Source organism: Mus caroli, unplaced genomic scaffold (genome assembly GCF_978045245.1).
Source record: "Mus caroli unplaced genomic scaffold, Mus_caroli_1 scaffold_13, whole genome shotgun sequence".
NCBI classification, from domain to species: Eukaryota; Metazoa; Chordata; class Mammalia; order Rodentia; family Muridae; genus Mus; species Mus caroli.
In genome coordinates this window covers 62,162,597-62,176,903 of record NW_028227268.1, presented here as the reverse complement: position 1 = coordinate 62,176,903, position 14,307 = coordinate 62,162,597, and the positions used below count along the sequence as shown (strand labels likewise).

At 52.1% G+C, this 14,307-nt stretch overlaps 1 protein-coding gene and 1 long non-coding RNA gene across 2 annotated transcripts; one reads left to right on the top strand and one right to left on the bottom strand.

The window, feature by feature from the left end:
• Positions 1-210: 210 nt before the first annotated feature.
• Positions 211-10,500, bottom strand: Natd1 (N-acetyltransferase domain containing 1). The gene is made up of 3 exons (XM_021177517.3): positions 10,331-10,500; positions 4,142-4,260; positions 211-3,367 (listed from the first exon to the last, which is right to left on the bottom strand). Exons 1-3 carry the CDS (start codon positions 10,425-10,427, stop codon positions 3,251-3,253), a joined length of 333 nt encoding a protein of 110 aa, XP_021033176.1. The 5' UTR covers positions 10,428-10,500; the 3' UTR covers positions 211-3,250.
• Positions 10,501-10,588: 88 nt separating this feature from the next.
• Positions 10,589-14,078, top strand: LOC147001496 (uncharacterized). The gene is made up of 4 exons (XR_015045054.1): positions 10,589-10,716; positions 11,416-11,477; positions 11,930-12,906; positions 13,644-14,078. It is a non-coding gene; the product is annotated as an uncharacterized LOC147001496 (long non-coding RNA).
• The last annotated feature ends 229 nt before the right edge of the window (positions 14,079-14,307 follow it).

The window sequence follows — 14,307 nt, the reverse complement described above, 5'->3', positions numbered from 1 at the left end:
CTGCCGTGACATCCCACGCTAGATTAATAAATGCCACAGTAATCACTGGCTTTGAAGGCAAAGCCTGGAAGACCCGATGGCCACCCCTGTGGCCCTAGCCAGGGCCTCCCGGCTAGACTAGCTGCAGTGATTGATGACAACACCGAAGGTGACAGAAATAACACTGTCAACTGTTCCTCCCAAGGCACCGAGAGAAAAGCAGAGAGCACCTTTGACAACCAGAAAAGCATCTTTAATATCTTGAAGCCATGGGACACAGCTAAAACCCATAAATGTGATCCCCGAGGTTGCAGTTAAAGGTTCAAGCCACGGCCTCACCGGATCTCGTGTATGAAACTTAGGGCAATGAGCTGGAAGCAGGACCCTGAGACTAGTAAAAGGACGTGTGGGAGGACTCGAACCAGCCCAAGTCCTGATCTGAGGAACAGCAGGTGAGTGGCCAGGTGCTCCAGGGGAGTGCTCCTGTTCATAAGCCAGACTTCTGAATGCTGGCCATATGTACCTTGCAACTCAAGACAGATCCTCATTTCAGCCCTTCAAAGGAGTAAGGAAACTTCTAGAAATGTTATCTATGTATTACTGAGGTCATTTGTTTCCCAAGTAGACATCTGACCACAATACACAAGCTGGGGACTACTGAGGGGTCAGGGACTGGGGTTTAGATCCTGGGCTGTCTAGTTGTGTGGGTTGCAGGCTGGTGACCCACTTAATCTGACCCTGTCCCTTCAACTGCAGGACAGGCCCAGTAAGTGGTGTCTCTTGGGATTTGCATGAGAATTAAGGAGGGGGTGAGACCACAGAGCCTGACTGCTGTGCCTTGCACTCGGTACACTAGCTACCCTGGCCCTTGTGGGTTAGGTCCCGTGTAAGAAGGGCTGCATGAGCAGATTCCACGTGCTCCCATCTTGGAACACTTGCACTGCTCCTGTGCTTACCAACAGTTCTGTCAGGAACCCTGAATGACCAACTTGAGGGCAAAGAGAAGCTCATGTGTCAGAGGCTAGTGTGGCACCATGACTTCTAGGAATCCCTGTAAAGCTGTTGCCCAGCAATGAGGAGTGTGGCCTCTAGGGTAAAACTCTGAGGTTCAGGTAGTATGGAGGGATACAGATGGCAAAGTTCTCCAGACTGGGCTGGGATCCCGATGCTTGTTGGCACTGTTGTGCTGGGAGACCTCAGTCAGGCTCTGGCAGCCTTTGGAGCCTAGACTCCCCTGCAGTGGAGCTGTCCAACTATGCAGGCATTGGAGGACCAACAAATAGGCTGGGCACCAGGGAGAACCACTTCCAACACAACCTATCTTGCCCTACTTCTTCGCTCTGGGGGCCCCTGACCTCACTGTGCCTTAGTTTTTTGTCAGTGACCAACAGGATCATGCAATGTGTTCAAAAGTCAGAAAAGTGAGGGGATGCAGGTCCCAAGACCAGTCTTGGCCCAGATACTACTGGTGGCAGGTTCAGAGTAGGAAAGGCACATGAGTTACTGCCTGTGTAGACTGGGCAAGGAAGAGAAAGCCTAGGGTGAGGTCTGAGCACTGCACAGACCTACTGAAGGAACGTGAAGTCTAGAGTGCCAGTGCCTAACCAGGCTCCTGGAGTGATTCAGGACGTGGAACAGGTGTTGAGGGGCAGGGGAAGGCAGATGGGATAGCACCAGAGTGGCCCAGTTGGGCGGTATTGGCCAGGAGGAAGAGGCAGAGATATAGTTATTGCTACACCGCAAGGCTATGAAGCCTCCGGGGCACGGTCAGTGGGACTTTAAGGCTGCCAAGGCAGTGAGGAATGCTCAGGCCACCCTGCAGGAACTTGAGACAAGCCCACGGAGGAAGCCCAGCCACTCTTCTTGGGTCCACATAACTCAGGGCCCTCATTCAAGTACTGTATTGTGGACACACTGCCACCACAGCTGTCAGAGCAGTCAGCAATGTCTTCTTAGAGGCCCAGGGGTTTCTCTGGACCCCGAAGAGTCCCTGTCAGACAGAATGGGGTAGCAGAGGAGGGAGGCAGTAGTGAGGAGTATGCTGGGTTATCCTGGAACTCTAGGAGGCTGGAAGAGGAGCATCAAGAACCGGGTAAGAGCCAGAGGTGCAGGAGGTAGGGAGACGCTGAGTGTGGGGACCATAAGGGTCTGTGCCCATGACTGCAGTGGTGAGTGAGGCCCAAGGGTTCTGAACTTAAGACCTCCCAGCCAGGATGCATGGCTTCCTGGTCCAGATTTCAGTACTCCTGCAGAGTGGGAAGGTGTCTGTGCACAGATGTCTGGAGTAGCCTAAGCAGCAGTGGGGAGATGGTCAGAAGCCAGGAGTACAAAAGATGCGAAATGGATCTTGTGTGCCACCATCTCACCCATCTTGAAAGTGACCCACAAGAAAGGCCCTGACAAGTCCAGCTGAAGGTCAGCGAGGGCTGAGGGTAACTGGGCTGCTCAGCAGACCACACTAAGCCTCTGGGCTGGCTCCTGCAGGTGACTGCATGAGAAGGGATACCCCCTGGGCTGGAGAGATGGCTCAGCCGTTAAAGGCTAGGCTCACAACCAAAAATATAAGAGAAGGGAGACCCTCTGACAGGGACCTTGTTTTCTTGCAGAACCCACATGAGAAGCCAAACAGTGTGGAGTGTGGGTACCTGCCCCGCCTCTTGTGCTCATGTGTTGGTGTGCATGCTCAGATGAGCCTGGGCCAGAGCTGAATCCTCGGCTCTCTCACATGCCAGGATTGGCTGCCCTCTGCCGCTGTCCCACTGCCTGTGCCAGGGTACACAAGTCTGAGACAGAGAAAGGGTTAGCACTGGTTGTGGCTAAGGCTTGGCACCTCCACCTTGGGAAGCTGGCGCACAGGGTTCCTGTTGTTCTTCTTGGCTCCAGGAACACCCTCCTCATTTGCAGAAAGGACATTGATGCCAGGAGGTGGTGGCAGGGACTCTACGTCACCCTCTTGCTGATCAGAGCAGGGACCCAGTAGCCAGGCCAGAGGGGATGTGCAGCTGGTAGGAGGACCACCTCAGCAGAGCTGGAGGACCTCTGTGGGAAGTGGGTCTTGGCCACTTGGCCTGCCCTTCGTCCCACTCTGGATTTTCACACATCCACAACCAGCAGCTGGTCCCCAGAATCCTGGATGAAGGCTGCAGACGGGTGTCCTTGCAAAAATAACTCTGAGCCTGTCCCCATGGGAACAGGTTCCTGAGAGCACATGAGCTGGCTGAGGCCCACACAGAAGGCCCACAGGGTGCACTCCTGCACACAGTGGCCAGGGTCATGGCTGTAGACGCTCCAGGTACTGTGGCAGAGGGTTCTCCTTGACATACTTCTGGATGTACCAGCAGGTGAGGTGGGCCTTCAGGTCTTCTTCCACCACGAAGTCCAGGGCAGCCTGGGCCAGCAGAGGGAGAACAGCTGTTAGAGCAGCAGCTTGCTTGGGGACTGCGGCCCACTGTAGCCCAACAAGATTGGTAGTCACCAGCTCTCTCTGTTACTGCTCCAGGTTCTCCACATGGATAACCTTCCCACTTTGCCTAGGCCAGCATCTTGAGTTCCCTTCTGGTTAACTGGGTTAACACACAGACAGGTCGGGTCCTATATGGCAGGGCACAAGGCCCTGGAAGCCCCACAGGGAGGGTAAAGAGGCCTCCTTGTCTAGGAGAGCCAGGGCAGGGAGAGAGGGAGGGAGACAGGATTGGGAAACCAGTATAGAGCTCTCTGCAGAGCACAGGGACAGGAGCTGCACCTGAAAATCGTTCTTTGCTTCATTTCACCTGGACTTGGTCCTCAGGCAGCCTGGAATTCTAAGGTGCTTGGGAGAGGCAGGTGGAGATGGAGGACCAGGGCATGATGCCACTGACTTGGACACTCATCCACTATGCATCACCAGGGCTAACTAAGCAAGTACTGCATGCCCAGTCCTAGTCCCAAGGCAGAGTCAGGTTGTGGGGCCCCAGGTTCAGAATAGTGGCCCCACCTGCCACAGGGCCTAGGAGCACCATAAGCAGTAGGTATCCAAAGCTCTCCCACTGCCACATGCAAACTCTTGGCCAGACGGGCCTGTGAAGCTATGCTGTGGTCTAGAAGCAGATCAGAGTTAGCCAGCAGGCTATCTTCTCTGTAAGGGGAGGGTGATAGCTGCGTCCTGCTCTGCTACCCATCTTACCTTGGCCAGGTGCTTGGCAATGCCACGCCCACGGTAAGCATCTGGGACCTCTGTGTGTTGCAGGTCCACGATCCGCTTGCCCACGTACTCATAGAGCAGGACAGCTCGGTCATGACATCCTGAAGCAGAGAGAGAAACAGCTCAAGTACGGACTCCAGGGGCCCTCGGAGCGTCATTATCCCTGGCAATCCCCGGGGTGGAGGACAGAGTGAAGGATAGAATCTGGAACCAGACTACCAAAGTGCTATAAGAGCTGAATGTTAGCCGCGCAGTGGTGGCACACACCTTTAATCCCAACACTCGGGAGGCAGAGGCAGGCGGATTTCTGAGTTCGAGGCCAGCCTGGTCTACAGAGTGAGTTCCAGGACAGCCAGGGCTACACAGAGAAACCCTGTCTCGAGGAAAAAAAAAAAAAAAAGAGCTGAATGTTGACTAACTCTGGGTCTCGCTTTTCCTATGCCCAGTGTAGGACCATGATGGCATTCCTCAGGGGCTGTATGTAGTATTCAATGAGGCACTCTCTGCAACAGGCTGGTGCCAACAACACACAACTACTCACAAAGCTTTGCTACTGTCATTCCCCTCAGCTAAACCTAAACCCCCTTTCTTTTTTTTTTTTTTAAGATTTATTTATTATTATATGTAAGTACACTGTAGCTGTCTTCAGACACTCCAGAAGAGGGCGCCAGATCTCGTTATGGGTGGTTGTGAGCCACCATGTGGTTGCTGGGATTTGAACTCTGGACCTTTGGAAGAACAGTCGGGTGCTCTTACCCACTGAGCCATCTCACCAGCCCCTAAACCCCCTTTCTAAGGTCCAGCACAGGACACGACAGAGCCCAACAAATCCTTGACTTCAGTGGAGGAGGAGGAAACAGGAGGCGGTATCAGAGCATAAGACTTGCCAATCCCCTAACCAAGACCCAAGCCAAATCAGAGTCCACTGGGCCCAGGAAGCAGGAACAAAGAGCTACCCATCCTCCCAGTCCTGTCAAGATGAGAGTTTACCAGTCAACCAAAAATCGTGCTGGCAAATGTGACAGGAGAAGTTGCTCCAATCACAACCTGTCGTTCTCTGTCCACACATACAGCAAGGGACAAGGATCTACCCTCGTGGCTAAGAGAAACAGGAAAAGCGCGGAGTCTGAAACATTCAGTAGGTGGGAAATGGATGTGAGAAGCGCTGGATCAGGGAGATGCTCTAGCAGGAACACCTGTGCAAAGGCTCTGGGGCAGGGTAGGGATCTTTAAGGGACAGTGAAGATGCTGGTGTGGCTAGAGTGGACCAAGGGAGGGGGAAATGACATGGTAAGTGCTGTGCCTTCTTAGCTGTCATGACTTAGGTCCTCAGTGGAGGATTGGAAGGTAACTCGTAGTTTCACAGAATCCTCCCGCTGCATCAACACTCTAGGGCAGAGGAGTCCAGCTGCCTCAGTCCCTGTGGGAAGAGGATGCCTACTGCTCCACAGGGGTCCCCCCGGAGGATTTGCTGGTAGTTGGGGTGTGCTCAATGAGAAAAAGAAGTCAAAGGCAAACCTAACATTTTTTATTTGAAGTGATTGTCTGGGTATGAAAGAAATGCTCAAGCCGGCAGGGGGAGAGGGAGAGCCATTATGGCAGGGGTTGCTAGAGGGCTCCAGGACAAAGCCCATTGGCTGGGAAGGGCACAGTTAAGGGGAGCATAAAAGGAAGAACAAGTGCAGGCAAGGCAGGAGAGGCCCAAGGCAGATGGGATCATAGGGTTCCCTAGCAATAGAATAAAACAACGTCTGTCTGTCTGTCTTTTTAAGACAGGGTCTCAGGGAGCCTAGGGTGGCTAGAACTTACTAGAGCTGGGCTTGAGTGCTCTACTTCCTTTTTTTCCTTTTCCATTGTTTTTTTCTAGACAGGGTTTCTCTGTATAGTCCTGGCTGTTCTGGAACTCACTTCTGTAGATCAGGCTAACCTTGAACTCACAGAGATCTGTCTGTCACTGCCTCCGGAGTGCTAGGATTGAAGGTGTGCGCCACCACTGCTGGGCTACATGATCTATTTCTTCAAAAGCAAATTGCACTTCACGTATTTTAACTTTTTTCCTTTTTTCTTTTAAGATTTATTTATTTATTGTATGTAAGTACACTGTAGCTGTCTTCAGACACTCCAGAAGAGGGCATCAGATCTCAGTACAGATGGTTGTGAGCCACCATGTGGATACTGGGATTTGAACTCAGGACCTTCGGAAGAGCAGTCAGTGCTCTTACCTGCAGAGCCATCTCTCCAGCCCCGTATTTTAACTTTTAAACAAGCTGCATTTTACATTCAAACTTTCATGCGCCAAAGAGTCAGCTCCTAAATGCTGCATGGGTCCCCTGCCTGTACCAGGCATTGTCACAAGGGGGTGACAGGCTCAGTGAAGAATCACATTCCACACACACACTCCAGGAGTCTTCCAGGGTTCTGCCCTCAGTTCCAGGAGGGAGACTATGACCCATGTTGTTTCCACAGGTAGACTCCTGAGATCCAAGTCATGCAGCCACACGGGGCTGGAGGCAGAGCACAAGCTCCCCTCTCCAAGCTCTGTGTCTTGGAGCCTTTTCTTCTTCTGAGACAGGATCTCACTATGTAGCCCAAGCTGGCCTAGAACCCAGAGTGATGCAATCATGAACATGCATCACCACAGCCGGCCAGAGTGCTTTGTTTTGTGGAACTATGCTCTTCTTCCAGACCTAGAATGCCACCTCCCTTCTCAGCCACATCTACAAAGGTCATGGCCTTCCCCTGTGCTGAAACTCCCTCCTTAGATTGAATTATTCTGTGCCCATTTCCCTGGCCAAGGCCCAGATGTAACCTTCACAGCCACCCCCTATAGCTGCAAGACATGGGACCCAGGTCTGGTTCTGTATTTGTTGGGGTCAATGAAGTCACTGACTTCATTGACTGCCCACAACATTCCGGCTGTGTTTTTGGAGTGAACAGAACGGACACAGCACTCCTTCCCATTTTAGTAAGGGAGACACAGATGCCAGCATTGAAAGATGGGCTCAGAGAGCAGAGAAGTGGTAGGGAGCAGGAGTGAGAGCTGTCATTATACAGAGGACATCTGGTTCTTGTGCAAGACCTGAAGGAATGAGGGAACAGGACACTTTGGTGTGAGGAGTCCCAGTGGTAAGAGCAGAAGAAACAAAATCTTCAGAAGCCCAGAACAGCAAGGCAGCCAGAGTGGCTGGCCCTGGTGAATCAGGCAGTGTAGGGAACCAGGTGATGAACATCCTAGGGCCACCCAAAGCCCAGCTTAAGCTCCCAGCAGTCTTGGGGTAACATTTTCAGTCTCTTCTTGCTCTCAATCCCAAGGAGCCTACTTAGCCTGTGGGCAACCCTGGGGTATCACAGTGATTCTCTGCCTAGGCCTTTGGTGTCTGGTCATCAGGGGTAGACACCCAGGAAACATCTTCCAACCAGATGCCTGTGAGACTGGAGGTGGACCAGTGGCATATGGCAGCCCCACAGCCTGGTCCCTGTGCCTTTGGTGGGATCCCAGCAGATGTTTGCGAAGGCCTGCAGAGGTCCATGGGCTTGCTCTTAGATAAGGCCAGCAGGCTCCAGCCACAGCTCAATCGCAGCCTCTCCCTACAGCAGCCACTGAGAGTTTGGTTAGCCCCCTGCTGATCTTTCTACTTGCTGCATCTATGCCCAGGTACCCAGGGCCTCCCAGTTGGACACCACCTTCTTTTTTTGTTTGTTTGTTGTTTTTGTTGTTGTTTTTTTTGAGACAGGGTTTCTCTGTGTAGCTCTGGCTGTCCTGGAACTCACTCTGTAGACGAGGCTGGCCTCGAACTCAGAAATCCGCCTGCCTCTGCCTCCCAAGTGCTGGGATTAAAGGCATGCGACGCCACCGCCCGGCTAGCACCCATGTCTTGACAGCTCACACCTGCTTGTAACTCCAGCTGCCAGACCTGATGCCCTCATTTGACCTCTACAGGCACTGGAATGTATGTTGTCTGTACACACACACACACACACACACAAATAAAATAAAAACAAATCTTTAAACACATACACATCCGAAGTTCCATTTTGGACTAGTTGTCCATCAGCCTTGTGCCTTGGTTTCCCACCCATGGAGCAGTGGCTACACGCCCAGCATTTTCAGAACTTCAATCTGGGGTCATGTAGACTTGAGTTCCAGTCTCCTCCAATCAACAAACTCCCTCCGTGTTTCCTGTCACACATGCTCAGGACTTAGACTTTTCTTCACACCTCTGCTCACACTGCTTGGACTTGTGCAGCTGCCCACTGTCATGCCCCACAGTGCGCTTCCCCTCAGCACAGCCTTAGGGTTCCTGGTCCATGGCATCTGTCCTCTTTACAAGGCATTTCAGGACCCCACAGCGCTGAAGGTCAAAGCCACACCCAAGCTCACATCTCCGGGTCCTATATTATTTGCCTCCTTGACCTCTTAGCCTTATCCTACCTGTCACGCTCTTCTACGCCTGCACTGCTCCTGGCTGCTCTGAAACACACAATGGGTACTGCAGGGCCTTTGCTCTCAAAGGCTTCTTTCACACAGTGTCTTGCTTCACGGCTACAGCTGTTTCTTGTCTCTTTCAGGTCTCTACTTAAATACCACCTGCTTGGAACTTAATGTCAAACAGTGGCTCTGCCCCAATAGACCCTTCCTTCTGTCTGACCACTTCTCCCAAGGCCTTGGTTTTATGAGATATTATGCAATTCATCTGAGACTCATCTCCCTCTTTAGACTGGCAGCCCTACAAGTCCTGGGCATTTTGAAGACTGCAGGTAAATAGTAGGTACTCAGTAAACTGTTGGCCCAGGCTGTGCAGGAGGAGCAGAGGCGAGGTTGCCCGCCTCTAGCAACTCTGTCTCCCTGTCAACGGGGCAGCAGATTGCAGAACGGTTAAGTTTAAGGATATGCTCTGTTCATAGCCAGCTCTCAAGAGTACTGTCCTTGTGACTGGACCCATTTGGAAGAGAAAGAAAGGAAGAAAGGAAGGAAAAGAAAAGAAAAGGTAGCCCAAGGGTTCTGCCTTTCTCTTTGTGGATCTGATGTGCCTCCACAGTCCCTTGGAACTAAGAAAACTTCAGAAAAGAGGATCTGAAGAAAAAAACCCAAACCCTCAGATAAGGCCTCTCAAGGGATCAGGGCCAAGTGTCACAGTCAGCTGAGCTACCATCAGCATGACAGCAGGACTTGTTTCTCTACGGAAAGAATAGGGCAAGGGGCAGCTGGGCCCTGATTTGAATATGCCTCTGGTCTTGTTAAGGCTGGGCAGGTCCCACTTCCTGCACTCCCAGCCTCAGTTTACTCATCTGTAAGTGGGGCGGTATGTCACAACACAGGAAGTAACAGCTGCCCCCACGGTGGTTAGGTGGCACAAATGGGAGACCTGGCCTCCAAGTGCAGGTCACAGAAGGTTGGCTCAGGAAGTCAGGATAGGCTTCGTACGCTTCACTGCTTACAACCTACCTACTGGCCGACCACACACAAGTGGTGCATCCTTCCAATCAAAATAAGGGCAGTGGCTAAGTCAGGTCTCCCCAGAGGGCCCAGCTGGGAGGAGTGGGCTACAGAGAGCTCAAGGTCCCATATTCCACAATCTTTTCCAGCCCTAGAATCAATGGGAGGAGTGTTGGTCTGCTGGTACAAACGCTACAGAAGATAAGGCTTTGACCTCTCTATCTGTTGAAAAGTAACCATTTATCTATGTTTATCAGCTGTGCACCAAATGTGTCATTCTGAACCTTTACTGCCACAGCATCTCATCCAAAGCGGTGTGCACTCCAGCTATCCCCACTGCAGATTCCGGGAGACCGAGGCACACATTGACTAGACAAACTGGCCAAAGTCTCAGAATCACCTACCCGCCTCTTCCTCCAGGCCACACATTCCCTAGGTTATGCCCCAGGCCCGCGCAGGCTCCTCCACGGCGGCAGGAAGCAACCGAACACCCGGGGGGTGGGGGTGGCAGGCCACCAGTGACCTGCTCTCTGGGACCCGGGGTGGCAGCCCTCCGTCCGCGATGTCGGAGGCCGGCTGCGCTAGCAGGTGCGGGCTGCCCGGGCAGACGCGCTCCGGCGGTGCCAGTCGGGGGTTCGGGAGCCCTCCCGCCCCGGGATCCATCTGTCCGTCCGCTCGCCCGCAGGTCCCGCCCCGTCCCGCCCGCGCGCGCGCAAACAAAGGCAGCTCGGTACCGTTGAGGCGCACGGAGAACTGGCGGCGTTGGCGGTCGTGCTCCACGCGGATGGGGCCGCCCTGCTCCAGTGCGCTCGGCGGGGTAGCGTGCGCCATCGCGCGCGCCGACACTGGGGACCGCGGGCCGCAGCGAACTGACTCTTCGGCGGCGCGGGCCGGAGAAGGGGGCGGGGCCGGAAATCAGCTGTGAGTCACGTGCGCTGCGCGCACGGTCTGTTTGGATACATTCCTGGCGTCTCTTAAAGAGACCGCGCTGCCCTTTTCGCTCGCGGCTTCAACTATGATGTGCTGGTCCATCCAGGGCGCCGATTGTCCTCCCGAATGCCCAAGAATGACTTTTAGGACCCACACGGACCCATATGCAAAACACGCAATGACCTATGGGGTAATTCAGATCCTCCCCGGGACAGCCATTTAATATTAGGCATTGGCCTCACTGCAAGCCTGAGGCAATAGATAATGCCAGATGCAAGGTGTCGACAGGCAAACCTACTCTCTGCTGGAACCGTGCGGGCTGGAGCTATGCAGCCCACCCACTCGGGGCAGCTGTAGCTGATATTGAGAGATTACCCCTAGGCATGTTTGGGACTGGGTGAAAAGCCACCCCTCCCAAAGAAAGCCAGAAATATGAGATCCCTAGGGAGCTAGCTACCCAGGAACCAGTGTTTCTCTAGAAGTACGGTATTAGGAAAGCTTGCCGACCATGGATGTTCACAGAATCATATTGATGCAAATTTGATGTCCACATCTATGAGACCCCCACACAGACATTAAAGTTTGAGTGTACCTCAGTGGAACGCTTGAAGGCTGTGAGTTCAAACCTGTACAAAATGTGTGTCTGCGTGTGTGGCGGGGGCTGGGGGTGGGGGAGAGGCGCGGGGCAGACCAACAAGGAAGCATTTTACAGCTAAATGGAGATCTCCGTGGGCTCCCTTCCAATTGATTCCTTCCTTTTGAAGTAGCTATGCTCCCTGACTTTTAGCGCTATTGACGAAACAGCTTTTCCTAAGAACATCCTATTTCTTAAGAACTACACAGTATTTACCTTTTCGTATCTGGTTTCTTCGCTTCCACCTGTCATCAGCCGTGTTGGTGTTGTTGCTGCTATCATGTTCACCAGTGTGTCAGAGATTTCCCAGGAAGCAGGTACCAGTTTTCCATCACGTGTTAATGGGTTGTTGTGTTGTTTTGGTTTGGAGCTGCTATGAGTAACAGGCTGTGGATGTCCCCTGGCCAGCATTCCCTTAGGGTAGCTCTCAGGAATATACTGCCGAGTTTTATAGCAGGTGGATATTTTGTTTTGTGAAAAACTGCAAGATCCTTTTCCAAGTGTACGACCTTACATTGCCACAGAGAGTTCTGTAAGTTGCAGTGGGCATTTTGTCATTAGTGGCAGTGACTGGCTCTTGAATCTTTGCCCAGGCTGCCAGGCCATTTAGTACCTATTTAATGAACACTTTCCTCTGTACCCCCCCCCCCAATCTTTTATTTGACTTCTTCCAATCATTTTTATTGCTTGGTTGGGGGTCAGACATACTACTGAGAGAATCTTTTCTGAGCAAATAATTTCCTTTTAACAAGTGGGTGTTGTGTCACAGCGTTTGTAAACAGAAGGCAGCGCAGAGGTGTGTCATTATATGCAAAGTGACTGAAAGGGATCCAGCCTTCATCGACAGAGTCAGAGCTGGAGGCAATTGTGAACAAGGAAGATTAAAACCCGTGAGTCTCAGGTGACTTCACTTCCAAAGAATGTAAGTGGAGATGGTCAAAATATGTTCCTGGACAGTGTCTGAACAGGCCACTCATCTGCAGGCTGCTGGGCCTTTGGATGACTGCTGCCCAAGCACCACTTCCTGAGGAAGTCCTCCTGTGCACTTATGCCTACAGACGTGGCATCTGACCAGCCAGTCTAGACCAGGGGAGAGTCTGGTCTGATAAGCCTCCAATAGGGCCTGGCACAGTGGTTGTCTACCTATGAGTTGTGACCCTCGAACCAGCCTTTCACAGTGGTTGTCTAAGACCATTGGAGAATGGCTATTTACATTACAATGAATAACAGTAACAAGATTACAGTTATGAAGTAGCCATGAGAATAATTTTATGGTTGGGGGAGGGGGGGGGTCACCAGAACATGAGGAACTGTATTAAGGGTTGAAGCCTTAGGAAGGTGGAGACCCACTGGCTAAGCACAGTCCAGAGTCTTTTCTTTGACCCTTTCTTCTTTGCTTCTGTCTCTTTCCTTGCTGGGGTCTGTAAGCCCTACAGAAATTCCTTCTGGGAGCCAGCGATGGTGCTGGTCTGTAATCCTAGAACTTGGGAGGCGAAGAAGGTGGGAGCTCAAGGCATTTCTCAGCTACATCGTCAGCTTGAGCTCTATGAAACCCTGCCCACCCAAACCAAATACATAAAGTCCTTTCTGGAAAACAAAAGAACGACGTGAGCAATGAAAACATTTGCTGGAGTCACTGAGTGACTCAGTGTCAGAAGCAAGCTTCCCCATGGCTGTCTCACGAGGATCAGAGGATGGACCAGCGAGTGGACCTGACTTACTTGGGTGCCCTTGAAAATCCATGGAGTATGTATTGAGCATCTCCTGTGGAGCAGGTGCTATTGTGGGGACTCAAAATAGCGAAGCAGAGGAAGCTCTCTGTGCCTGTGGTATTGCTTCACAGGAGTGCACCTGAGGGATGCAGAGGTCAGACGGACAGAGCAGATAGATACTCCAGCTGCTTCTGGGAGCATGTGTTCCTGGAGGCAATCAGGACAGGGTGGCCACAACAGGCTTCAGCTGAGATGGACTCTTTTTAAGGAAGACTCCAAGGAGTCAAGGGGGTGAGCAAGTTGGGTGGTAGCGGGAGAAGGGAAAACAGTCTGCAGAAAAAAGAGCTAAAGCAAAGGCATTTGGATTAAGTTAAGGCGCTGGCGGTGGAACACTGCTGACTGCTATGGAGTCAGCAGGACAAGGGCCTCTCACTAGGAGCCAGCGGTCTGGAGCAGCCTGGAGCAGGGGGCGAGGGGGATGGGGGGAGGGGAAGAGCCCTCTGTGGGGTTTATGCATGAGTTCAAGCACATATGTAGATAGAATAGTAAAATTCAGACCTATAGACCTACATGGTTGCTATTTGTTCTCATTTAACAAAATTTAAAGGAGAATTTATATATAGTAAGAGCTCCTTTGAGCAGGCATTCCACAAGCCAATGAACCACCACTTCCAGTTCTCTTCTAAAACAAAGTCCACCTGACGCTTCTTTCAACCCCTCCCCCACTTACCTGACCAGTTTTTGGTCCCTGTGCTTTTGCCTTTGCCACAGAGTGTCACACACCAGGAACCTTGCAGCTTGTGGCCTTTTGCTTCCCCTGCCCCCATTCTGATGCCCCTGCAGTCAGCTGATTCACTGAGCCACTCAACACCGTAAGATCTGGGAAATGACGCTAAGTATTATGCCAAATGCACAAGGGTGGATCAGAAGTGAACAGGGACTAGGGACCCTGCGCTGGTCCCAAGGACAGTGGCAATGTGGCTGCTGTTCCCAGTCCTAAGCTCTGCCCCCCAGTCCCCATGACTAGGAGGTCGCCACGGAGCTACCTGCACATTGTGGACACTTTGACCCTCTGCTGTGCTACTGTAACTATCCCAGGAAGAAAGGAAGATATTGTGGTGTCTCTTGGTCTGACAGACTGTTGAAACAATAGATCCTGAGGAAGTAGGAATTTCCCCAGGAATTTCCTGCTGGGAGAAGGAAAAGGCACAAGCCATCAGGAACTTGTGGGTCTGAAAGAAGTCTCACCCAGGTAACAAGCTGTCAGAACACTGCAGGATGGGACTGAAGCCCAGACAATGACAGGTCCACAGTAAGCAGGAAAGCAGAACCACACCTCCTCTGGCACTGCTTGGATAGGCTCGTCCTTGGTCCTCAATTTAAACTCTGATCTCACTTCAAGACCTTGAAGACTTGAGGGTTTGCTGGAGCTCCT

What these genes read in the sequence shown, in the direction of transcription:
- Natd1 (XM_021177517.3), bottom strand. Translation starts at nt 10,427, where the DNA reads ATGGCGCACGCTACCCCGCCGAGCGCACTGGAGCAGGGCGGCCCCATC. An exon ending in GTTCTCCGTGCGCCTCAACG is followed by an intron (nt 4,261 to 10,330) that starts GTACCGAGCTGC and finishes TCTCTGCTTCAG; the next exon opens with GATGTCATGACCGAGCTGTC. An exon ending in TTGCCAAGCACCTGGCCAAG is followed by an intron (nt 3,368 to 4,141) that starts GTAAGATGGGTA and finishes CTGCTGGCCCAG; the next exon opens with GCTGCCCTGGACTTCGTGGT.